The sequence below is a fragment of the Crinia signifera genome, chromosome 3 (genome assembly GCF_055691185.1).
Source record: "Crinia signifera chromosome 3, ASM5569118v1, whole genome shotgun sequence".
Taxonomy (NCBI): domain Eukaryota; kingdom Metazoa; phylum Chordata; class Amphibia; order Anura; family Myobatrachidae; genus Crinia; species Crinia signifera.
In genome coordinates, this window is record NC_139219.1 from 340,235,634 (window position 1) to 340,263,481 (window position 27,848).

The window sequence follows — 27,848 nt, forward strand, 5'->3', positions numbered from 1 at the left end:
ATGTTACCAGCTGTGGTCATACAGGTCCAGTGCTTCCCTGTCACCAATCTGCTACTGGTCATCCGATCCAGGTGTCGGCAGAGCTGCAGCTCCAGTGCTCACAGGTGAGCGTGCACTGATATCCCTCTGATCGCATGAATTGCACTCACCTGCGATCTCTTGTGAATCAGGACCTCTACCACTGTAATCGCTGATGTCCGCGATGGCTGCCTGTTCTCTTATGGATTATTAGCTGCACTTGCGTTCTGTCGTTATGGAGATACATTGCTGTCACTCTCCCAGGACGGGGAACATATTAGTACTGTATTTCTTCTAGGACAGTTCTGTCGGCTAACGCTTTGTTCTTCTGTCCAGTGATTTCCAAGGTGGCGGTGGTTAGGGGCAGCAGATGTTTCGGGAAGGTGAAGGTGTACCACAATAACACGCAGAGCTCCGTGTGTAATGACAACTGGAGCGTGGCAGAAGAGGCGGTACTCTGCAAACAGATCGGCTGTGGCCCAGTTGTAGAAATGGCCGAGGTAAAGGCTATGGCGTTACGCAGGGGGCCAGATCCCCGGACAGATTTCCGCAGTGTGAATTGTGGTGGCCATGAAGCAAACCTGTCCCAGTGCGCAGCTGTTCTGAACATAGAATACACATGTGAAGCTGAGGAGGCCGAGGTGATGTGCTCACAGTCAGGTAAGGAGATATAGGGCCCACCACGCGTCATATAGGGCCCGCCACACGTTACACAGGGCCCGCCACGCATTATACAGGGCCCGCCACGCATTATACAGGGCCCGCCACGCGTTATACAGGGCCCACCACGCGTTATACAGGGCCCGCCACACGTTATACAGGGCCCACCACGCGTTATACAGGGCCCGCCACGCATTCTACACGGCCCGCCACGCATTATACAGGGCCCACCACGCGTTATATAGGGCCCGCCACACGTTATACAGGGCCCGCCACGCATTATACAGGGCCCGCCACGCATTATACAGGGCCCACCACGCGTTATATAGGGCCCGCCACACGTTATACAGGGCCCACCACACATTATATAGGGCCCGCCACGCATTATACAGGGCCCGCCACGCGTTATACAGGGCCCGCCATGCGTTATACAGGGCCCACCACACGGTATATAGGGCCCGCCACACGTTATATAGGGCCCACCACACGTTATAGAGGGCCCGCCACGCATGATACAGGGCCCGCCACCCGTTATACAGGGCCCACCACGCGTTATATAGGGCCCGCCACACGTTATATAGGGCCCATCACACATTATATAGGGCCCGCCACACATTATACAGGGCCCGCCACGCGTTATACAGGGCCCGCCATGCGTTATACAGGGCCCACCACACGTTATATAGGGCCCATCACACATTATATAGGGCCCGCCACGCATTATACAGGGCCCGCCACGCATTATACAGGGCCCGCCACACGTTATACAGGGCCCACCACGCGTTATATAGGGCCCGCCACACGTTATATAGGGCCCATCACACATTATATAGGGCCCGCCACGCATTATACAGGGCCCGCCACGCGTTATACAGGGCCCGCCATGCGTTATACAGGGCCCACCACACGTTATATAGGGCCCATCACACATTATATAGGGCCCGCCACGCATTATACAGGGCCCGCCACGCATTATACAGGGCCCGCCACACGTTATACAGGGCCCGCCACGCATTATACAGGGCCCGCCACGCGTTATATAGGGCCCGCCACACGTTATACAGGACCCACCACGCGTTATACACTGCCCACCACGCATTATACAGGGCCCGCCACGCGTTATACAGGGCCCGCCACGCATTATATAGGGCCCGCCACGCGTTATACAGGACCCACCACGCGTTATACAGGGCCCGTCATGCGTTATACAGGGCCCGCCACGCGTTATATAGGGCCCGCCACGCGTTATACAGGGCCCGCCACGCGTTATACAGGGCCCACCACGCGTTATATAGGGCCCGCCACACGTTATACAGGGCCCACCACACATTATATAGGGCCCGCCACGCATTATACAGGGCCCGCCACGTGTTATACAGGGCCCGCCATGCGTTATACAGGGCCCACCACACGTTATATAGGGCCCATCACACATTATATAGGGCCCGCCACACGTTATATTGGGCCCGCCACACGGCATATAGGGCCCGCCACACGTTATATAGGGCCCACCACACGTTATATAGGGCCCACCACACGTTATATAGGGCCCGCCACGCATTATACAGGGCCCGCCACGCATTATACAGGGCCCGCCACACGTTATACAGGGCCCGCCACGCATTATATAGGGCCCGCCACGCGTTATACAGGACCCACCACGCGTTATACACTGCCCACCACGCATTATACAGGGCCCGCCACGCGTTATACAGGGCCCGCCACGCATTATATAGGGCCCGCCACGCATTATACAGGACCCACCACGCGTTATACAGGGCCCGTCATGCGTTATACAGGGCCCGCCACGCGTTATATAGGGCCCGCCACGCGTTATACAGGACCCACCACGCGTTATACACTGCCCACCACGCATTATACAGGGCCCGCCACGCGTTATACAGGGCCCGCCACGCATTATATAGGGCCCGCCACGCGTTATACAGGACCCACCACGCGTTATACAGGGCCCGTCATGCGTTATACAGGGCCCGCCACGCGTTATATAGGGCCCGCCACGCGTTATACAGGGCCCGCCACACATTATATAGGGCCCGCCACACATTATATAGGGCCCGCCACACGTTATATTGGGCCCGCCACACGTTATATAGGGCCCGCCACACGTTATACAGGGCCCGCCACACATTATATAGGGCCCGCCACACGTTATATAGGGCCCGCCACACGTTATATTGGGCCCGCCACACGTTATATAGGGCCCGCCACACGTTATACAGGGCCCACCACACATTATATAGGGCCCGCCACACATTATATAGGGCCCGCCACACGTTATATTGGGCCCACCATACGTTATATAGGGCCCGCCACACGTTATATAGGGCCCGCCACACGTTATATAGGGCCCACCACATGTTATATAGGGCCCACCACACGTTATATAGGGCTTACCACACATTATATAGGGCCCACCACACTTTATATAGGGCCCGCCACACATTATATTGAACCTGCCACACGGTATATAGGGCCCGCCACACGTTATATAGGGCCCACTACACATTTTATAGGGCCCACCATACGTTATATAGGGCCCACCACACATTATATAGGGCCCGCCACACATTATATTGGGCCCGCCACACGTTATATAGGGCCCGCCACACGTTATATAGGGCCCGCCACACATTATATAGGGCCCACCACACATATAGGGCCCACCACACATTATATAGGGCCCACCACACGTTATATAGGGCCCACCACACATTATATAGGGCCCGCCACACTTTATATAGGGCCCACAACACATTATATTGGGCCCCCCACACGTTATATAGGGCCCGCCACACGTTATATAGGGCCCACCACACGTTATATAGGGCCCGCCACACATTATATATGGCCCACCACACATTATATAGGGCCCACCACACATTATATAGGGCCCACCACACATTATATTGTGCCCACCACACAGTATATAGGGCCCACCACATGTTATATAGGGCCCACCACACGTTATACAGGGCCCACCACTCATTATGTAGGGCCCACCACACATTATATTGTGCCCACCACACATTATATAGTGCCCAGCACACGTTATATAGGGCCCACCACATTTTATATTGTGCCCACCACACATTATATAGTGTCCAGCACACGTTATATAGGGCCCACCACACATTATATAGGGCCCACCACACATTGTATTGTGCCCACGATAAATGTATTACTGCACAAATAACTCTCATACAGTAGATGGCTGGTTGTCCTGGGAAGGTCCACGTACGGAGATAGGGGGGGCAGTATAAGGTCCACATACGGGGATCGGGGGGCAACATAAGGTCCATGTACGGGGATAGGGGGGCAATATAAGGTCCATGTACGGGGATAGGGGGGGCAACATGAGGTTCATATACGGGGATAGGGGGGCAACATAAGGTCCATGTACGGGGATAGGGGGGCAATATAAGGTCCATGTACGGGGATAGGGGGCAACATAAGGTCCCTGTACGGGGATAGGGGGCAACATAAGGTCCATGTACGGGGATAGGGGGGCAATATAAGGTCCATGTATGGGGATAGGGGGGCAACATAAGGTCCATGTACGGGGATAGGGGGTAACATAAGGTCCATATATGGGTATAGGAGGGCAACATAAGTGCCACATACGGGGATAGGAGGCAGAATAAGTTCCACGTACGGGAATAGGGGGGCAGAATAAGTTCCACGTACGGGGATAGGGGGCAGTATAAGGTGGCCCACCCACCTGCCCGGCGGCTTTGCCAGGAATCAAGTACAGGGGAATTCTCGCGAGAGGTCAGTCGTTCTCGCGAGATTCCTCTTAATCAACAGCAGCCTCAGACTGTCAGTCCTATTCAGAAGCAGCCACTGCAGCGTGGGACGGCTGCAGCAGGACAATTTGTAAGAGAAATTTTTACATATGGCCCCCAAAAGATTTTTCCCCCCATACAAACGGCCCTTGGCACAAAAAAGGTTCCCCACCCCTGACGTACGGGGATAGGGGGCAGTATAAGGTCCACGTATGGGAATGGGGCAGTATAAGGTCCACGTACAGGGATAGGGGCAGTATAAGGTCCACATATGGGGATAGGGGGGCAGTATAAGGTCCACATACAGGGATAGAGGGCAGTATAAGGACAAAGTATGGGTATAGGGGGCAGTATAAGGTCCACGTACAGGGATAGGGGGCAGTATAAGGACAACATATGGGGATAGGGGGGCAGTATAAGGTCCACGTATGGGGATAGGGGGCAGTATAAGGTCCACGTACGGGGATAGGGGGGCAGAATAAGGTTTATGTACAGGGATAGGGGGCAGTATAAGGTCCACGTATGGGGATAGAGGGCAGTATAAGGTCCACGTACAGGGATAGGGGGCAGTATATGGTCCACTTATGGGGATAGAGGGCAGGATATGGTCCACGTACAGGGATAAGGGGCAGTATAAGGTCCACGTACAGGGATAGGGGGCAGTATAAGGTCCACGTATGGGGATAGAGGGCAGTATAAGGTCCACGTACAGGGATAGGGGGCAGTATAAGGTCCACGTATGGGGATAGAGGGCAGTATAAGGTCCACGTACAGGGATAGGGGGCAGTATAAGGTTCACGTATGGGGATAGAGGGCAGTATAAGGTCTACGTACAGGGATAGGGGGCAGTATAAGGTCCACGTACAGGGATAGGGGGCAGTATATGGTCCACGTACAGGGATAGGGGGCAGTATAAGGTCCACGTATGGGGATAGAGGGCAGTATAAGGTCCACGTACAGGGATAGGGGGCAGTATAAGGTCCACGTATTGGGATAGAGGGCAGTATAAGCCCCTTTCTTCCCCCAACCAGCCCCTCACTCAGTCATCACTCTTTCCTCTTTTCCTGGGTGGTGGATTCACAACACTGTCCAGGCGCCACTGGTGCTGAGGGTCATGTGTTGGCTGCTGCTGTACACAGAAATCTCTGGGAAAAATGGTGCTGTGTACATCCACAGAGAAACCGCCAAGTACATAGGAGGGGCTCTGCACACAGCCTAGTACATGCTGGGCCATCTCCTCCATCTCCCAACATGGCCCATTGCAAGGTGGGAAATATTCTCTGCTCATAGACTGGCATATCTACCGGGAACACAGCTATCTGATGTGTAGTCATGGGCCTTGTCACAGACCCACCGGCCACTCCTCCAGATCCGTCAATCCGAGCAGCACCGGCCGTGACTGGGGTTTCACTTTGGACACACGAGTTCCCTATATCAGGTATGCCGCCACCAGCAAAGCCTGATTTAGCCCAAGGTACGCCTTTCTTACAGCCGACCACACAATACAATATACACCACCACAAAACCCTGTGTCTTCGGCGGGTCAGACCCGGGTCAGCGGCAGTGTAAATGGGTCACGCCATGTCCCTTTACACAGGACTTCTACCCAGGTCCTGACCTGGGTAGAACACGGCTAGGACCTGGGTAGAGGTCGGTGTAAATGGGAATACCGGGTCATCCGACCCGTCTCTCTCTTACATCAATGGGGGACGTGCAACCTGCGGACAGCAGCAGCGGCAGTGGAGGAGGTGAATGGATGCCTGTGTGCGGCGTCCATTCACCTCCCGGACAAGGGCTGGGGGCAGCAGATTACCTTAGTGCTGGGCTTGCCCCCAGCGCAGCAGTCCGGGTCCCGGCGGCGGCGATTGGCGCTTGGAGATGATGTCATCTCCAAGTGGCGGGGGGGGGAGGGGCGGATGCAGCGGTGGAAAAGGGAGCGTACGCCGGGTCGGACCCGGGTTGAAGCGGGGATCAAAATCCTGGGTGCGACCCGGCGTTTTTGGTATAAAAGGGGTATAAGAAGGTTGTGGCATAAACCACCCTATTATTTATCCCAAGAATAATTAAAAAGCTTTAGTTATAAAAATGGTTACAAAGATTTAGAAACTACACACAGTGTAAAACAATGTCAGGCAAAGAAACGGGAAACGATCCATAGATCCTAATACACTTCCTCCAACAATCTCAGCTATGTCACAGAGGTAGAGGTATATAGCTGAGCACCAGTTATTGTGAGAGAAGGGCAGATATACCTGCAGGTTCCTCCCCCCTCAGCTATGTCACAGAGGTAGAGGCATATAGCTGAGCACCAGTTATTGTGAGAGAAGGGCAGATATACCTGCAGGTTCCTCCCCCCTCAGCTATGTCACAGAGGTAGAGGTATATAGCTGAGCACCAGTTATTGTGAGAGAAGGGTAGATATTCCTGCAGGTTCCTCCCCCCTCAGCTATGTCACAGAGGTAGAGGCATATAGCTGAGCACCAGTTATTGTGAGAGAAGGGCAGATATACCTGCAGGTTCCTCCCCCCTCAGCTATGTCACAGAGGTAGAGGCATATAGCTGAGCACCAGTTATTGTGAGAGAAGGGCAGATATACCTGCAGGTTCCTCCCCCCTCAGCTATGTCACAGAGGTAGAGGCATATAGCTGAGCACCAGTTATTGTGAGAGAAGGGCAGATATACCTGCAGGTTCCTCCCCCCTCAGCTATGTCACAGAGGTAGAGGCATATAGCTGAGCACCAGTTATTGTGAGAGAAGGGCAGATATACCTGTAGGTTCCTCCCCCCTCAGCTATGTCACAGAGGTAGAGGCATATAGCTGAGCACGAGTTATTGTGAGAGAAGGGCAGATATACCTGCAGGTTCCTCCCCCCTCAGCTATGTCACAGAGGTAGAGGTATATAGCTGAGCACCAGTTATTGTGAGAGAAGGGCAGATATACCTGCAGGTTCCTCCCCCCTCAGCTATGTCACAGAGGTAGAGGCATATAGCTGAGCACCAGTTATTGTGAGAGAAGGGCAGATATACCTGCAGGTTCCTCCCCCCTCAGCTATGTCACAGAGGTAGAGGCATATAGCTGAGCACCAGTTATTGTGAGAGAAGGGAAGATATACCTGCAGGTTCCTCCCCCCTCAGCTATGTCACAGAGGTAGAGGCATATAGCTGAGCACCAGTTATTGTGAGAGAAGGGCAGATATACCTGCAGGTTTCTACCCCCTCAGCTATGTCACAGAGGTAGAGGCATATAGCTGAGCACCAGTTATTGTGAGAGAAGGGAAGATATACCTGCAGGTTCCTCCCCCCTCAGCTATGTCACAGAGGTAGAGGCATATAGCTGAGCACCAGTTATTGTGAGAGAAGGGCAGATATACCTGCAGGTTCCTCCCCCCTCAGCTATGTCACAGAGGTAGAGGCATATAGCTGAGCACCAGTTATTGTGAGAGAAGGGCAGATATACCTGCAGGTTCCTCCCCCCTCAGCTATGTCACAGAGGTAGAGGCATATAGCTGAGCACCAGTTATTGTGAGAGAAGGGCAGATATACCTGCAGGTTCCTCCCCCCTCAGCTATGTCACAGAGGTAGAGGCATATAGCTGAGCACCAGTTATTGTGAGAGAAGGGCAGATATACCTGCAGGTTCCTCCCCCCTCAGCTATGTCACAGAGGTAGAGGCATATAGCTGAGCACCAGTTATTGTGAGAGAAGATCAGATATACCTGCAGGTTCCTCCCCCCTCAGCTATGTCACAGAGGTAGAGGCATATAGCTGAGCACCAGTTATTGTGAGAGAAGGGCAGATATACCTGCAGGTTCCTCCCCCCTCAGCTATGTCACAGAGGTAGAGGCATATAGCTGAGCACCAGTTATTGTGAGAGAAGGGCAGATATACCTGCAGGTTCCTCCCCCCTCAGCTATGTCACAGAGGTAGAGGCATATAGCTGAGCACCAGTTATTGTGAGAGAAGGGAAGATATACCTGCAGGTTCCTCCCCCCTCAGCTATGTCACAGAGGTAGAGGCATATAGCTGAGCACCAGTTATTGTGAGAGAAGGGCAGATATACCTGCAGGTTCCTCCCCCCTCAGCTATGTCACAGAGGTAGAGGTATATAGCTGAGCACCAGTTATTGTGAGAGAAGGGCAGATATACCTGCAGGTTCCTCCCCCCTCAGCTATGTCACAGAGGTAGAGGCATATAGCTGAGCACCAGTTATTGTGAGAGAAGGGCAGATATACCTGCAGGTTCCTCCCCCCTCAGCTATGTCACAGAGGTAGAGGCATATAGCTGAGCACCAGTTATTGTGAGAGAAGGGCAGATATACCTGCAGGTTCCTCCCCCCTCAGCTATGTCACAGAGGTAGAGGCATATAGCTGAGCACCAGTTATTGTGAGAGAAGGGCAGATATACCTGCAGGTTCCTCCCCCCTCAGCTATGTCACAGAGGTAGAGGCATATAGCTGAGCACCAGTTATTGTGAGAGAAGGGCAGATATACCTGCAGGTTCCTCCCCCCTCAGCTATGTCACAGAGGTAGAGGCATATAGCTGAGCACCAGTTATTGTGAGAGAAGGGCAGATATACCTGCAGGTTCCTCCAACAATCTCAGCTATGTCACAGAGGTAGAGGCATATAGCTGAGCACCACTTATTGTGAGAGAAGGGCAGATATACCTGCAGGTTCCTCCCCCCTCAGCTATGTCACAGAGGTAGAGGCATATAGCTGAGCACCAGTTATTGTGAGAGAAGGGCAGCTATACCTGCAGGTTCCTCCCCCCTCAGCTATGTCACAGAGGTAGAGGCATATAGCTGAGCACCAGTTATTGTGAGAGAAGGGCAGATATACCTGCAGGTTCCTCCCCCCTCAGCTATGTCACAGAGGTAGAGGCATATAGCTGAGCACCAGTTATTGTGAGAGAAGGGCAGATATACCTGCAGGTTCCTCCCCCCTCAGCTATGTCACAGAGGTAGAGGCATATAGCTGAGCACCAGTTATTGTGAGAGAAGGGCAGATATACCTGCAGGTTCCTCCCCCCTCAGCTATGTCACAGAGGTAGAGGTATATAGCTGAGCACCAGTTATTGTGAGAGAAGGGCAGATATACCTGCAGGTTCCTCCCCCCTCAGCTATGTCACAGAGGTAGAGGCATATAGCTGAGCACCAGTTATTGTGAGAGAAGGGCAGATATACCTGCAGGTTCCTCCCCCCTCAGCTATGTCACAGAGGTAGAGGCATATAGCTGAGCACCAGTTATTGTGAGAGAAGGGCAGATATACCTGCAGGTTCCTCCCCCCTCAGCTATGTCACAGAGGTAGAGGCATATAGCTGAGCACCAGTTATTGTGAGAGAAGGGCAGATATACCTGCAGGTTCCTCCAACAATCTCAGCTATGTCACAGAGGTAGAGGCATATAGCTGAGCACCAGTTATTGTGAGAGAAGGGCAGATATACCTGCAGGTTCCTCCCCCCTCAGCTATGTCACAGAGGTAGAGGCATATAGCTGAGCACCAGTTATTGTGAGAGAAGGGCAGATATACCTGCAGGTTCCTCCCCCCTCAGCTATGTCACAGAGGTAGAGGCATATAGCTGAGCACCAGTTATTGTGAGAGAAGGGCAGATATACCTGCAGGTTCCTCCCCCCTCAGCTATGTCACAGAGGTAGAGGCATATAGCTGAGCACCAGTTATTGTGAGAGAAGGGCAGATATACCTGCAGGTTCCTCCCCCCTCAGCTATGTCACAGAGGTAGAGGCATATAGCTGAGCACCAGTTATTGTGAGAGAAGGGCAGATATACCTGCAGGTTCCTCCCCCCTCAGCTATGTCACAGAGGTAGAGGCATATAGCTGAGCACCAGTTATTGTGAGAGAAGGGCAGATATACCTGCAGGTTCCTCCCCCCTCAGCTATGTCACAGATGTAGAGGCATATAGCTGAGCACCAGTTATTGTGAGAGAAGGGCAGATATACCTGCAGGTTCCTCCCCCCTCAGCTATGTCACAGAGGTAGAGGCATATAGCTGAGCACCAGTTATTGTGAGAGAAGGGCAGATATACCTGCAGGTTCCTCCCCCTCAGCTATGTCACAGATGTAGAGGCATATAGCTGAGCACCAGTTATTGTGAGAGAAGGGCAGATATACCTGCAGGTTCCTCCCCCCTCAGCTATGTCACAGAGGTAGAGGCATATAGCTGAGCACCAGTTATTGTGAGAGAAGGGCAGATATACCTGCAGGTTCCTCCAACAATCTCAGCTATGTCACAGAGGTGGAGGCATATAGCTGAGCACCAGTTATTGTGAGAGAAGGGTAGATATACCTGCAGGTTCCTCCCCCCTCAGCTATGTCACAGAGGTAGAGGCATATAGCTGAGCACCAGTTATTGTGAGAGAAGGGCAGATATACCTGCAGGTTCCTCCCCCCTCAGCTATGTCACAGAGGTAGAGGCATATAGCTGAGCACCAGTTATTGTGAGAGAAGGGCAGATATACCTGAAGGTTCCTCCCCCCTCAGCTATGTCACAGAGGTAGAGGCATATAGCTGAGCACCAGTTATTGTGAGAGAAGGGCAGATATACCTGCAGGTTCCTCCCCCCTCAGCTATGTCACAGAGGTAGAGGCATATAGCTGAGCACCAGTTATTGTGAGAGAAGGGCAGATATACCTGCAGGTTCCTCCCCCCTCAGCTATGTCACAGAGGTAGAGGCATATAGCTGAGCACCAGTTATTGTGAGAGAAGGGCAGATATACCTGCAGGTTCCTCCCCCCTCAGCTATGTCACAGAGGTAGAGGCATATAGCTGAGCACCAGTTATTGTGAGAGAAGGGCAGATATACCTGCAGGTTCCTTCCCCTCAGCTATGTCACAGAGGTAGAGGCATATAGCTGAGCACCAGTTATTGTGAGAGAAGGGCAGATATACCTGCAGGTTCCTCCCCCCTCAGCTATGTCACAGAGGTAGAGGCATATAGCTGAGCACCAGTTATTGTGAGAGAAGGGCAGATATACCTGCAGGTTCCTCCCCCCTCAGCTATGTCACAGAGGTAGAGGCATATAGCTGAGCGCCAGTTATTGTGAGAGAAGGGCAGATATACCTGCAGGTTCCTCCCCACTCAGCTATGTCACAGAGGTGGAGGCATATAGCTGAGCGCCAGTTATTGTGAGAGAAGGGCAGATATACCTGCAGGTTCCTCCCCCCTCAGCTATGTCACAGAGGTGGAGGCATATAGCTGAGCACCAGTTATTGTGAGAGAAGGGCAGATATACCTGCAGGTTCCTCCCCCCTCAGCTATGTCACAGAGGTAGAGGCATATAGCTGAGCACCAGTTATTGTGAGAGAAGGGCAGATATACCTGCAGGTTCCTCCCCCCTCAGCTATGTCACAGAGGTAGAGGCATATAGCTGAGCACCAGTTATTGTGAGAGAAGGGCAGATATACCTGCAGGTTCCTCCCCCCTCAGCTATGTCACAGAGGTAGAGGCATATAGCTGAGCACCAGTTATTGTGAGAGAAGGGTAGATATACCTGCAGGTTCCTCCCCCCTCAGCTATGTCACAGAGGTAGAGGCATATAGCTGAGCACCAGTTATTGTGAGAGAAGGGCAGATATACCTGCAGGTTCCTCCCCCCTCAGCTATGTCACAGAGGTAGAGGCATATAGCTGAGCACCAGTTATTGTGAGAGAAGGGCAGATATACCTGCAGGTTCCTCCCCCCTCAGCTATGTCACAGAGGTAGAGGCATATAGCTGAGCACCAGTTATTGTGAGAGAAGGGTAGATATACCTGCAGGTTCCTCCCCCCTCAGCTATGTCACAGAGGTAGAGGCATAAAGCTGAGCACCAGTTATTGTGAGAGAAGGGCAGATATACCTGCAGGTTCCTCCCCCCTCAGCTATGTCACAGAGGTAGAGGCATATAGCTGAGCACCAGTTATTGTGAGAGAAGGGCAGATATACCTGCAGGTTCCTCCCCCCTCAGCTATGTCACAGAGGTAGAGGCATATAGCTGAGCACCAGTTATTGTGAGAGAAGGGCAGATATACCTGCAGGTTCCTCCCCCCTCAGCTATGTCACAGAGGTAGAGGCATATAGCTGAGCACCAGTTATTGTGAGAGAAGGGCAGATATACCTGCAGGTTCCTCCCCCCTCAGCTATGTCACAGAGGTAGAGGCATATAGCTGAGCACCAGTTATTGTGAGAGAAGGGCAGATATACCTGCAGGTTCCTCCCCCCTCAGCTATGTCACAGAGGTAGAGGCATATAGCTGAGCACCAGTTATTGTGAGAGAAGGGCAGATATACCTGCAGGTTCCTCCCCCCTCAGCTATGTCACAGAGGTAGAGGCATATAGCTGAGCACCAGTTATTGTGAGAGAAGGGCAGATATACCTGCAGGTTCCTCCCCACTCAGCTATGTCACAGAGGTAGAGGCATATAGCTGAGCACCAGTTATTGTGAGAGAAGGGCAGATAAACCTGCAGGTTCCTCCAACAATCTCAGCTATGTCACAGAGGTAGAGGCATATAGCTCAGCACCAGTTATTGTGAGAGAAGGCAGATATACCTGCAGGTTCCTCCCCCCTCAGCTATGTCACAGAGGTAGAGGCATATAGCTGAGCACCAGTTATTGTGAGAGAAGGGCAGATATACCTGCAGGTTCCTCCCCCCTCAGCTATGTCACAGAGGTAGAGGCATATAGCTGAGCACCAGTTATTGTGAGAGAAGGGCAGATATACCTGCAGGTTCCTCCCCCCTCAGCTATGTCACAGAGGTAGAGGTATATAGCTGAGCACCAGTTATTGTGAGAGAAGGGCAGATATTCCTGCAGGTTCCTCCCCCCTCAGCTATGTCACAGAGGTAGAGGCATATAGCTGAGCACCAGTTATTGTGAGAGAAGGGCAGATATACCTGCAGGTTCCTCCCCCCTCAGCTATGTCACAGAGGTGGAGGCATATAGCTGAGCACCAGTTATTGTGAGAGAAGGGCAGATATACCTGCAGGTTCCTCCCCCCTCAGCTATGTCACAGAGGTAGAGGCATATAGCTGAGCACCAGTTATTGTGAGAGAAGGGCAGATATACCTGCAGGTTCCTCCCCCCTCAGCTATGTCACAGAGGTAGAGGCATATAGCTGAGCACCAGTTATTGTGAGAGAAGGGCAGATATACCTGCAGGTTCCTCCAACAATCTCAGCTATGTCACAGAGGTAGAGGCATATAGCTGAGCACCAGTTATTGTGAGAGAAGGGCAGATATACCTGCAGGTTCCTCCCCCCTCAGCTATGTCACAGAGGTAGAGGCATATAGCTGAGCACCAGTTATTGTGAGAGAAGGGCAGATATACCTGCAGGTTCCTCCCCCCTCAGCTATGTCACAGAGGTAGAGGCATATAGCTGAGCACCAGTTATTGTGAGAGAGAGGCAGATATACCTGCAGGTTCCTCCCCCCTCAGCTATGTCACAGAGGTAGAGGCATATAGCTGAGCACCAGTTATTGTGAGAGAAGGGCAGATATACCTGCAGGTTCCTCCCCCCTCAGCTATGTCACAGAGGTAGAGGCATATAGCTGAGCACCAGTTATTGTGAGAGAAGGGCAGATATACCTGCAGGTTCCTCCCCCCTCAGCTATGTCACAGAGGTAGAGGCATATAGCTGAGCACCAGTTATTGTGAGAGAAGGGCAGATATACCTGCAGGTTCCTCCCCCCTCAGCTATGTCACAGATGTAGAGGCATATAGCTGAGCACCAGTTATTGTGAGAGAAGGGCAGATATACCTGCAGGTTCCTCCCCCCTCAGCTATGTCACAGAGGTAGAGGCATATAGCTGAGCACCAGTTATTGTGAGAGAAGGGCAGATATACCTGCAGGTTCCTCCCCCTCAGCTATGTCACAGAGGTAGAGGCATATAGCTGAGCACCAGTTATTGTGAGAGAAGGGCAGATATACTGTACCTGCAGGTTCCTCCCCCCTCAGCTATGTCACAGAGGTAGAGGCATATAGCTGAGCACCAGTTATTGTGAGAGAAGGGCAGATATACCTGCAGGTTCCTCCAACAATCTCAGCTATGTCACAGAGGTGGAGGCATATAGCTGAGCACCAGTTATTGTGAGAGAAGGGCAGATATACCTGCAGGTTCCTCCCCCCTCAGCTATGTCACAGAGGTAGAGGCATATAGCTGAGCACCAGTTATTGTGAGAGAAGGGCAGATATACCTGCAGGTTCCTCCCCACTCAGCTATGTCACAGAGGTAGAGGCATATAGCTGAGCACCAGTTATTGTGAGAGAAGGGCAGATATACCTGCAGGTTCCTCCCCCCTCAGCTATGTCACAGAGGTAGAGGCATATAGCTGAGCACCAGTTATTGTGAGAGAAGGGCAGATATACCTGCAGGTTCCTCCCCCCTCAGCTATGTCACAGAGGTAGAGGCATATAGCTGAGCACCAGTTATTGTGAGAGAAGGGCAGATATACCTGCAGGTTCCTCCCCCCTCAGCTATGTCACAGAGGTAGAGGCATATAGCTGAGCACCAGTTATTGTGAGAGAAGGGTAGATATACCTGCAGGTTCCTCCCCCCTCAGCTATGTCACAGAGGTAGAGGCATAAAGCTGAGCACCAGTTATTGTGAGAGAAGGGCAGATATACCTGCAGGTTCCTCCCCACTCAGCTATGTCACAGAGGTAGAGGCATATAGCTGAGCACCAGTTATTGTGAGAGAAGGGCAGATATACCTGCAGGTTCCTCCCCCTCAGCTACGTCACAGAGGTAGAGGCATATAGCTGAGCACCAGTTATTGTGAGAGAAGGGCAGATATAACTGCAGGTTCCTCCCCCCTCAGCTATGTCACAGAGGTAGAGGCATATAGCTGAGCACCAGTTATTGTGAGAGAAGGGCAGATATACCTGCAGGTTCCTCCCCCCTCAGCTATGTCACAGAGGTAGAGGCATATAGCTGAGCACCAGTTATTGTGAGAGAAGGGCAGATATACCTGCAGGTTCCTCCCCCCTCAGCTATGTCACAGAGGTAGAGGCATATAGCTGAGCACCAGTTATTGTGAGAGAAGGGCAGATATACCTGCAGGTTCCTCCCCCCTCAGCTATGTCACAGAGGTAGAGGTATATAGCTGACCACCAGTTATTGTGAGAGAAGGGCAGATATACCTGCAGGTTCCTCCCCCCTCAGCTATGTCACAGAGGTAGAGGCATATAGCTGAGCACCAGTTATTGTGAGAGAAGGGCAGATATACCTGCAGGTTCCTCCCCACTCAGCTATGTCACAGAGGTAGAGGCATATAGCTGAGCACCAGTTATTGTGAGAGAAGGGCAGATATACCTGCAGGTTCCTCCCCCCTCAGCTATGTCACAGAGGTAGAGGCATATAGCTGAGCACCAGTTATTGTGAGAGAAGGGCAGATATACCTGCAGGTTCCTCCCCCCTCAGCTATGTCACAGAGGTAGAGGCATATAGCTGAGCACCAGTTATTGTGAGAGAAGGGCAGATATACCTGCAGGTTCCTCCCCCCTCAGCTATGTCACAGAGGTAGAGGCATATAGCTGAGCACCAGTTATTGTGAGAGAAGGGCAGATATACCTGCAGGTTCCTCCCCCCTCAGCTATGTCACAGAGGTAGAGGCATATAGCTGAGCACCAGTTATTGTGAGAGAAGGGCAGATATACCTGCAGGTTCCTCCAACAATCTCAGCTATGTCACAGAGGTGGAGGCATATAGCTGAGCACCAGTTATTGTGAGAGAAGGGCAGATATACCTGCAGGTTCCTCCCCCCTCAGCTATGTCACAGAGGTAGAGGCATATAGCTGAGCACCAGTTATTGTGAGAGAAGGGTAGATATACCTGCAGGTTCCTCCAACAATCTCAGCTATGTCACAGAGGTGGAGGCATATAGCTGAGCACCAGTTATTGTGAGAGAAGGGCAGATATACCTGCAGGTTCCTCCCCCCTCAGCTATGTCACAGAGGTAGAGGCATATAGCTGAGCACCAGTTATTGTGAGAGAAGGGCAGATATACCTGCAGGTTCCTCCCCACTCAGCTATGTCACAGAGGTAGAGGCATATAGCTGAGCACCAGTTATTGTGAGAGAAGGGCAGATATACCTGCAGGTTCCTCCCCCCTCAGCTATGTCACAGAGGTAGAGGCATATAGCTGAGCACCAGTTATTGTGAGAGAAGGGCAGATATACCTGCAGGTTCCTTCCCCCTCAGCTATGTCACAGAGGTAGAGGCATATAGCTGAGCACCAGTTATTGTGAGAGAAGGGCAGATATACCTGCAGGTTCCTCCCCCCTCAGCTATGTCACAGAGGTAGAGGCATATAGCTGAGCACCAGTTATTGTGAGAGAAGGGTAGATATACCTGCAGGTTCCTCCCCCCTCAGCTATGTCACAGAGGTAGAGGCATAAAGCTGAGCACCAGTTATTGTGAGAGAAGGGCAGATATACCTGCAGGTTCCTCCCCCCTCAGCTATGTCACAGAGGTAGAGGCATATAGCTGAGCACCAGTTATTGTGAGAGAAGGGCAGATATACCTGCAGGTTCCTCCCCCCTCAGCTATGTCACAGAGGTAGAGGCATATAGCTGAGCACCAGTTATTGTGAGAGAAGGGCAGATATACCTGCAGGTTCCTCCCCCCTCAGCTATGTCACAGAGGTAGAGGCATATAGCTGAGCACCAGTTATTGTGAGAGAAGGGCAGATATACCTGCAGGTTCCTCCCCCCTCAGCTATGTCACAGAGGTAGAGGCATATAGCTGAGCACCAGTTATTGTGAGAGAAGGGCAGATATACCTGCAGGTTCCTCCCCCCTCAGCTATGTCACAGAGGTAGAGGCATATAGCTGAGCACCAGTTATTGTGAGAGAAGGGCAGATATACCTGCAGGTTCCTCCCCCTCAGCTATGTCACAGAGGTAGAGGCATATAGCTGAGCACCAGTTATTGTGAGAGAAGGGCAGATATACCTGCAGGTTCCTCCCCCCTCAGCTATGTCACAGAGGTAGAGGCATATAGCTGAGCACCAGTTATTGTGAGAGAAGGGCAGATATACCTGCAGGTTCCTCCCCCCTCAGCTATGTCACAGAGGTGGAGGCATATAGCTGAGCACCAGTTATTGTGAGAGAAGGGCAGATATACCTGCAGGTTCCTCCCCCCTCAGCTATGTCACAGAGGTGGAGGCATATAGCTGAGCACCAGTTATTGTGAGAGAAGGGCAGATATACCTGCAGGTTCCTCCCCCCTCAGCTATGTCACAGAGGTAGAGGCATATAGCTGAGCACCAGTTATTGTGAGAGAAGGGCAGATATACCTGCAGGTTCCTCCCCCCTCAGCTATGTCACAGAGGTAGAGGCATATAGCTGAGCACCAGTTATTGTGAGAGAAGGGCAGATAAACCTGCAGGTTCCTCCAACAATCTCAGCTATGTCACAGAGGTAGAGGCATATAGCTGAGCACCAATTATTGTGAGAGAAGGGCAGATATACCTGCAGGTTTCTCCCCCCTCAGCTATGTCACAGAGGTAGAGGCATAAAGCTGAGCACCAGTTATTGTGAGAGAAGGGCAGATATACCTGCAGGTTCCCCCCCCCCCTCAGCTATGTCACAGAGGTAGAGGCATATAGCTGAGCACCAGTTATTGTGAGAGAAGGGCAGATATACCTGCAGGTTCCTCCCCCCTCAGCTATGTCACAGAGGTAGAGGCATATAGCTGAGCACCAGTTATTGTGAGAGAAGGCCAGATATACCTGCAGGTTTCTCCCCCCTCAGCTATGTCACAGAGGTAGAGGTATATAGCTGAGCACCAGTTATTGTGAGAGAAGGGCAGATATACCTGCAGGTTCCCCCCCCCCCCTCAGCTATGTCACAGAGGTAGAGGCATATAGCTGAGCACCAGTTATTGTGAGAGAAGGGCAGATATACCTGCAGGTTCCTCCCCCCTCAGCTATGTCACAGAGGTAGAGGCATATAGCTGAGCACCAGTTATTGTGAGAGAAGGCCAGATATACCTGCAGGTTCCTCCCCCCTCAGCTATGTCACAGAGGTAGAGGCATATAGCTGAGCACCAGTTATTGTGAGAGAAGGGCAGATATACCTGCAGGTTCCTCCCCCCTCAGCTATGTCACAGAGGTAGAGGCATATAGCTGAGCACCAGTTATTGTGAGAGAAGGGCAGATATACCTGCAGGTTCCTCCCCCCTCAGCTATGTCACAGATGTAGAGGCATATAGCTGAGCACCAGTTATTGTGGGAGAAGGGTAGATATTCCTGCAGGTTCCTCCCCCCTCAGCTATGTCACAGAGGTAGAGGCATATAGCTGAGCACCAGTTATTGTGAGAGAAGGGCAGATATACCTGCAGGTTCCTCCCCCTCAGCTACGTCACAGAGGTAGAGGCATATAGCTGAGCACCAGTTATTGTGAGAGAAGGGCAGATATACCTGCAGGTTCCTCCCCCCTCAGCTATGTCACAGAGGTAGAGGCATATAGCTGAGCACCAGTTATTGTGAGAGAAGGGCAGATATACCTGCAGGTTCCTCCCCCCTCAGCTATGTCACAGAGGTAGAGGCATATAGCTGAGCACCAGTTATTGTGAGAGAAGGGCAGATATACCTGCAGGTTCCTCCCCCCTCAGCTATGTCACAGAGGTAGAGGCATATAGCTGAGCACCAGTTATTGTGAGAGAAGGGCAGATATACCTGCAGGTTCCTCCCCCTCAGCTATGTCACAGAGGTAGAGGCATATAGCTGAGCACCAGTTATTGTGAGAGAAGGGCAGATATACCTGCAGGTTCCTCCCCCCTCAGCTATGTCACAGAGGTAGAGGCATATAGCTGAGCACCAGTTATTGTGAGAGAAGGGCAGATATACCTGCAGGTTCCTCCCCCCTCAGCTATGTCACAGAGGTAGAGGCATAAAGCTGAGCACCAGTTATTGTGAGAGAAGGGTAGATATTCCTGCAGGTTCCTCCCCCCTCAGCTATGTCACAGAGGTAGAGGCATATAGCTGAGCACCAGTTATTGTGAGAGAAGGGCAGATATACCTGCAGGTTCCTCCCCCTCAGCTATGTCACAGAGGTAGAGGCATATAGCTGAGCACCAGTTATTGTGAGAGAAGGGCAGATATACCTGCAGGTTCCTCCCCCCTCAGCTATGTCACAGAGGTAGAGGCATATAGCTGAGCACCAGTTATTGTGAGAGAAGGGCAGATATACCTGCAGGTTCCTCCCCCCTCAGCTATGTCACAGAGGTAGAGGCATATAGCTGAGCACCAGTTATTGTGAGAGAAGGGCAGATATACCTGCAGGTTCCTCCCCCTCAGCTATGTCACAGAGGTAGAGGCATATAGCTGAACACCAGTTATTGTGAGAGAAGGGCAGATATACCTGCAGGTTCCTCCCCCCTCAGCTATGTCACAGAGGTAGAGGCATATAGCTGAGCACCAGTTATTGTGAGAGAAGGGCAGATATACCTGCAGGTTCCTCCCCCCTCAGCTATGTCACAGAGGTAGAGGCATATAGCTGAGCACCAGTTATTGTGAGAGAAGGGCAGATATACCTGCAGGTTCCTCCCCCTCAGCTATGTCACAGAGGTAGAGGCATATAGCTGAGCACCAGTTATTGTGAGAGAAGGGCAGATATACCTGCAGGTTCCTCCCCCTCAGCTATGTCACAGAGGTAGAGGCATATAGCTGAGCACCAGTTATTGTGAGAAGGGTAGATATACCTGCAGGTTCCTCCCCCCTCAGCTATGTCACAGAGGTAGAGGCATATAGCTGAGCACCAGTTATTGTGAGAGAAGGGCAGATATACCTGCAGGTTCCTCCCCCCTCAGCTATGTCACAGAGGTAGAGGTATATAGCTGAGCACCAGTTATTGTGAGAGAAGGGCAGATATACCTGCAGGTTCCTCCCCCCTCAGCTATGTCACAGAGGTAGAGGCATATAGCTGAGCACCAGTTATTGTGAGAGAAGGGCAGATATACCTGCAGGTTCCTCCCCCCTCAGCTATGTCACAGAGGTAGAGGCATATAGCTGGCACCAGTTATTGTGAGAGAAGGGCAGATATACCTGCAGGTTCCTCCCCCCTCAGCTATGTCACAGAGGTAGAGGCATATAGCTGAGCACCAGTTATTGTGAGAGAAGGGCAGATATACCTGCAGGTTCCTCCCCCCTCAGCTATGTCACAGAGGTAGACGTATAAAGCTGAGCACCAGTTATTGTGAGAGAAGGGCAGATACACCTGCAGGTTCCTCCCCCCTCAGCTATGTCACAGAGGTAGAGGCATATAGCTGAGCACCAGTTATTGTGAGAGAAGGGCAGATATACCTGCAGGTTCCTCCAACAATCTCAGCTATGTCACAGAGGTAGAGGCATATAGCTGAGCACCAGTTATTGTGAGAGAAGGGCAGATATACCTGCAGGTTCCTCCCCCCTCAGCTATGTCACAGAGGTAGACGTATAAAGCTGAGCACCAGTTATTGTGAGAGAAGGGCAGATACACCTGCAGGTTCCTCCCCCCTCAGCTATGTCACAGAGGTAGAGGCATATAGCTGAGCACCAGTTATTGTGAGATGAGGGCAGATATACCTGCAGGTTCCTCCCCCCTCAGCTATGTCACAGAGGTAGAGGCATATAGCTGAGCACCAGTTATTGTGAGAGAAGGGCAGATATTCCTGCAGGTTCCTCCCCCCTCGGCTATGTCACAGAGGTAGAGGCATATAGCTGAGCACCAGTTATTGTGAGAGAAGGGCAGATATACCTGCAGGTTCCTCCCCCCTCGGCTATGTCACAGAGGTAGAGGCATATAGCTGAGCACCAGTTATTGTGAGAGAAGGGCAGATATACCTGCAGGTTCCTCCCCCCTCAGCTATGTCACAGAGGTAGAGGCATATAGCTGAGCACCAGTTATTGTGAGAGAAGGGCAGATATACCTGCAGGTTCCTCCCCCCTCAGCTATGTCACAGAGGTAGAGGCATATAGCTGAGCACCAGTTATTGTGAGAGAAGGGCAGATATACCTGCAGGTTCCTCCCCCCTCAGCTATGTCACAGAGGTGGAGGCATATAGCTGAGCACCAGTTATTGTGAGAGAAGGGCAGATATACCTGCAGGTTCCTCCCCCCTCAGCTATGTCACAGAGGTAGAGGCATATAGCTGAGCACCAGTTATTGTGAGAGAAGGGCAGATATACCTGCAGGTTCCTCCCCCCTCAGCTATGTCACAGAGGTAGAGGCATATAGCTGAGCACCAGTTATTGTGAGAGAAGGGCAGATATACCTGCAGGTTCCTCCCCCCTCAGCTATGTCACAGAGGTAGAGGCATATAGCTGAGCACCAGTTATTGTGAGAGAAGGGCAGATATACCTGCAGGTTCCTCCCCCCTCAGCTATGTCACAGAGGTAGAGGCATATAGCTGAGCACCAGTTATTGTGAGAGAAGGGCAGATATACCTGCAGGTTCCTCCCCCCTCAGCTATGTCACAGAGGTAGAGGCATATAGCTGAGCACCAGTTATTGTGAGAGAAGGGCAGATATACCTGCAGGTTCCTCCCCCCTCAGCTATGTCACAGAGGTAGAGGCATATAGCTGAGCACCAGTTATTGTGAGAGAAGGGCAGATATACCTGCAGGTTCCTCCCCCCTCAGCTATGTCACAGAGGTAGAGGCATATAGCTGAGCACCAGTTATTGTGAGAGAAGGGCAGATATACCTGCAGGTTCCTCCCCCCTCAGCTATGTCACAGAGGTAGAGGCATATAGCTGAGCACCAGTTATTGTGAGAGAAGGGCAGATATACCTGCAGGTTCCTCCCCCCTCAGCTATGTCACAGAGGTAGAGGCATATAGCTGAGCACCAGTTATTGTGAGAGAAGGGCAGATATACCTGCAGGTTCCTCCCCCCTCAGCTATGTCACAGAGGTAGAGGCATATAGCTGAGCACCAGTTATTGTGAGAGAAGGGCAGATATACCTGCAGGTTCCTCCCCCCTCAGCTATGTCACAGAGGTAGAGGCATATAGCTGAGCACCAGTTATTGTGAGAGAAGGGCAGATATACCTGCAGGTTCCTCCCCCCTCGGCTATGTCACAGAGGTAGAGGCATATAGCTGAGCACCAGTTATTGTGAGAGAAGGGCAGATATACCTGCAGGTTCCTCCCCCCTCATTTGGGATTTTGACCATTTCCCTAAATAATTGATCTCCTACAGGAAAGGACGAGTCCGCTGCGACTTGTACAAACTCCTTACACAGTGGAATGCAACAGGAGATGCCGTCATTTCGTCTACAGCATGATGGTCGATAGTCATTAAGTCGACACCATTAGGTTGACATGGGTCCAGGTCAACATAGGAAAATGTCCACATGGTGCTAGGGCGAAAGGTCATTAGTTCGACAATGTCTAGGTCGACAGTCAAAAGGTCGACATGGGGTTTTTCCACTGTTTTTTGAGCCGACATATGCCGACAGGCGGTATTTCATGCCCTACCATCCACTAGGGCGTGGTGGGAGAATAAAATAGTGTGCCGAGCGCAGCGAGCGATGCGAGGGGACGCGGTGCACTTCAAACTGTGTCCATGTTGCCTGTGTTGACATTCAGGCAGTGAAAAAACCCATGTCGACCTTTTGACTGTCAACCTAGAGATTGTCGAACTAACGACCTGTCGAACTAATGACCTTTCGACCTAGACCCATGTTGACCTTTTCCCATGTCAACCTAATGGTGTCGACCTAATGACTGTTGACCATCATGCTGTAGACCAAATGATCCCAACCTTTATCAATACTGTGGGGTGTGCGGTGCTACCGCCGGCCAGCAGGAAGGTAGAGTCAGGAACACTACAGAACGTCTGTGTTTGTGGTGCACATAGAGAGAGGATTTCTTATAATAGAACCTTTATGGTGGATTTCAATTTAAAATGTATTTGTGAAATGATAAAATCGACATACAACACAAATCACAGGACTTCTTAAATGTAGCGGGGGACAGGCACATAGGATTCTATTATAATCAGGGATCTGTACGATCTGTCAGGATGTGAGGTGTGATCACAATATCATTGCTGAAATATCCAGATCTACCAGATTGTATAGTGTGTATCAGATCACAATGTAACTGCTAAAGTGCTCAAATAGTGCTTGGCCGTGTGTTTTAATAATGGGGAACCGTGTCCCCAATATTCCACACCGCCTGGGTATAGAGATGTTCCGGGCAGACCGGGTGCGGGCAGCGTCCTGGCCCCTCCTGTCACCTTCCGTCACAACGATAAATAATAGGCAAAGAAGAAGGCTAACAATGTAATTCTAAGAGGACAATAGGTCCAAGTAAGGATTAGTGTTGTTGCGGCAATGGCAGCAGCCTCTATCTCCTGTTATCTGCACCGTATGCAGTCACTAAGGGGCGACTGGCACAACGCTCCGGCTGTCAGTGCCCGAGACACACACAGTACACCACACACACCACTGACAGGTCTATGGCAATACACAATTATAAATACATTATCCCCGCTTACTGGACAGAACTCCTTAGATGCTGGATGACTCCCATGCAGTGCCGCTGTGTGTAACAGCTTTACTGGAGAAGACACTAGGCTCCTAAACCCTATATATATATATATATATATATATATATATATATATATATATATATTCTATAGTATATACCAGGCATATTCAAACTGCGGCCCTCCAGATGCTGTGAAACTACAAATCCCAGCATGCCTCTCCACAGTTTTAACACTCCCTTATAGCAAAACTGTGGCAAGGCATGCTGGGATTTGTAGTTTCACAACATCTGGAGGGCCACAGTTTGAAGACCCATGGTATATACACACCCTGCGAAAGTAATGAGGATGCACCAATCTGTTGGGATCGGTCATTGCTATATGTTATATACACTACCATATACGGACACATTGTTACCATGTACTGGTTGTGTGATCGTTACACAGGGGACATATTGATGATCCATTAGTGAGGACTGGTATGAGCAGGGCAGCTGCCAGTCATATAATGCCTTTATCCCTCTTATGTCCCAGAGATATCCCAGGTGAGACTGGTGGATGGGCACAGCGCCTGTTCTGGACGGGTGGAAGTTCTCTACAAGGAGAAGTGGGGGACAGTGTGTGACGAGCACTGGGATCTCTCTGATGCCAACGTGGTGTGTAAGCAAGTCGGCTGCGGTCCTGCGGTGCGGGCACCAGGGGGGGCATATTTCGGGCCCGGATCTGAGAAAATCTGGCTGGAGAGGGTCTTCTGCAATGGTTCAGAGTCTGCGCTGTCCCAGTGCGGAGCCGTTGTATCACGGAAGAGCGTCTGTGTCCACTCACAGGATGCTAGCGTGGTTTGTGCAGGTGAGATGTTGGCAGGTGTACACAGAGTGTGATCACTATCACTTGTGCACACAGCATTATCACTATCACGTGTGTGCACACAGCATTATCACTATCACGTGTGTGCACACAGCATTATCAATATCACATGTGCACACAGCATTATCACTATCACTTGTGCACACAGCATTATCACTATCACGTGTGCACAAAGCATTATCACTATCACGTGTGCACACAGCATTATCACTATCACTTGTACACACAGCATTATCACTATCACGTGTACACACAGCATTATCACTATCACATGCACACAGCATTATCACTATCACGTGTGCACACAGCATTATCACTTACACTTTTACACACAGCATTATCACTATCACTTGTACACACAGCATTATCACTATCACGTGTGCACACAGCATTATCACTATCACTTGTACACACAGCATTATCACTATCACGTGTACACACAGCATTATCACTATCACATGCACACAGCATTATCACTATCACGTGTGCACACAGCATTATCACTAACACTTGTACACACAGCATTATCACTATCACGTGTACACACAGCATTATCACTATCACTTGTACACACAGCATTATCACTATCACTTGTACACACAGCATTATCACTATCACGTGTGCACACAGCATTATCACTATCACTTGTACACACAGCATTATCACTATCATATGCACACAGCATTATCACTATCACGTGTACACACAGCATTATCACTATCATATGCACACAGCATTATCACTATCACGTGTGCACACAGCATTATCACTAACACTTGTACACACAGCATTATCACTATCACTTGTACACACAGCATTATCACTATCACGTTTGCACACAGCATTATCACTATCACTTGTACACACAGCATTATCACTATCATATGCACACAGCATTATCACTATCACGTGTACACACAGCATTATCACTATCATATGCACACAGCATTATCACTATCACGTGTGCACACAGCATTATCACTATCACTTGTACACACAGCATTATCACTATCACGTGCACACACAGTATTATCACTATCACGTGTGCACACAGCATTATCATCATCACTTGTACACACAGCATTATCACTATCACGTGTGCACACAGCATTATCACTATCACGTGTGCACACAGCATTATCACTAACACTTGTACACACAGCATTATCACTATCACGTGTACACACAGCATTATCACTATCACGTGTACACACAGCATTATCATTATCACGTGTGCACACATCATTATCACTATCACTTGTACACACAGCATTATTACTATCGTATGCACACAGCATTATCACTATCACGTGTACACACAGCATTATCACTATCACGTGTACACACAGCATTATCACTATCACTTGTACACACAGCATTATCACTATCACGTGTGCACACAGCATTATCACTATCACGTGTGCACACAGCATTATCACTAACACTTGTACACACAGCATTATCACTATCACGTGTACACACAGCATTATCACTATCACGTGTGCACACAGCATTATCACTATCACGTGTGCACACAGCATTATCACTATCACTTGTACACACAGCATTATCACTATCATATGCACACAGCATTATCACTATCACGTGTGCACACAGCATTATCACTATCACTTGTACACACAACATTATCACTATCACATGTGCACACAGCATTATCACTATGACATGTACACACAGCATTATCACTATCACGTGTTCACACAGCCTTATCACTATCACGTGTGCAAACAGCATTATCACTATCACTTGTGCAAACAGCATTATCTCTATCACTTGTGCACACAGCATTATCACTATCACTTGTACACACAGCATTATCACTATCACTTGTACACACAGCATTATCTCTATCACTTGTGCACACAGCATTATCATTATCACATGTACACACAGCATTATCACTATCACTTGCACACACATCATTATCACTATCACGTGTACACACAGCATTATCACTATCACTTGTACACACAGCATAATCACTATCACTTGTACACACAGCATTATCACTATCACTTGTACACACAGCATTATAACTATCACTTGTGCACACAGCATTATCACTATCACTTGTACACAGCATTATAACTATCACTTGTACACACAGCATTATCACTTGTACACACAGCATTATCACTATCACTTGTACACACAGCATTATCACTATCACTTGAACACACAGCATTATCACTATCATATGCACACAGCATTATCACTATCACTTGTGCACACAGCATTATCACTATCACATGCACACAACATTATCACTTTGCTCACAGCATTATCATTTGTGCAAAAAGCTTTTTCTCCTTTGGGAGACATCAGGGGCCACAGCGTTACAGTGGGTAGTAAGGAGATGGGAGAGCACCAGCACCCTAGAGGTTAAACTTGAACTGCCTCCCAGGCAGCCGGGCTCCTCCCCTCCTCTACCCCGCCTCCAGGCCAGGAAGCTCAGTTTTTTCGGGTGCTGGCAGGAGCCAGATGCACCTAATAGAGGGGCTGCTATTTAGCAGCCTAACTTGATTTTTATATTTTATTTTTCATTTTTATTTTTACACTGACTTCTGTCAGTGACAGAGCAGCAGCGCCGGGGGGTCTGCACAGACACCTGCGCTGCTGCTCCATCACCCGGGTCCGGAGCTGCATCGCCACTCGAGGGTGGGGACCTGCAGCGGCCCCCGGGCACTGGGGAGCCACAGCCACCACCGGACGCCGGGGACCTGACAAAAGGTAAATCGCGCTCCCCGCTGGGAGCGCGCGCGATTGCGCTTGCTGGGCATTGCGGCTGCAGCAGTTCGGCGGGGGGGACCGCCGACTGCGCTGACAAGCAGACGGCTGGTCCGCCACCCGCTCCCGCTGGACCACCAGGGAAACGGTTTGTGGGCAGCGGCACCAGGTATGCGGGGCCGCCCGGTAGCGCCGGACCCCTGCCATTTTTACCGGCGCCGCATGTGGACACCTCCCTGGGGGCCATTTGTCAGCAGGGGGAGAAGGCTCCCCCCACATCAGCCTCTCCACCCG

General features: G+C 50.7%; 1 protein-coding gene across 1 annotated transcript in view; it reads left to right on the plus strand.

Annotated features, from left to right (window-relative positions):
- The window catches only part of LOC146064936 (scavenger receptor cysteine-rich domain-containing group B protein-like), an 87,140-nt gene that overhangs the window by 32,001 nt on the left and 27,291 nt on the right, over positions 1-27,848 (plus strand). Inside the window, exons 5-6 of the mRNA XM_083178977.1 lie at positions 355-678; positions 24,474-24,788. Coding sequence (XP_083035103.1) covers positions 355-678; positions 24,474-24,788 — 639 coding nt within the window. The remainder of the gene's footprint in view (positions 1-354; positions 679-24,473; positions 24,789-27,848) is intronic.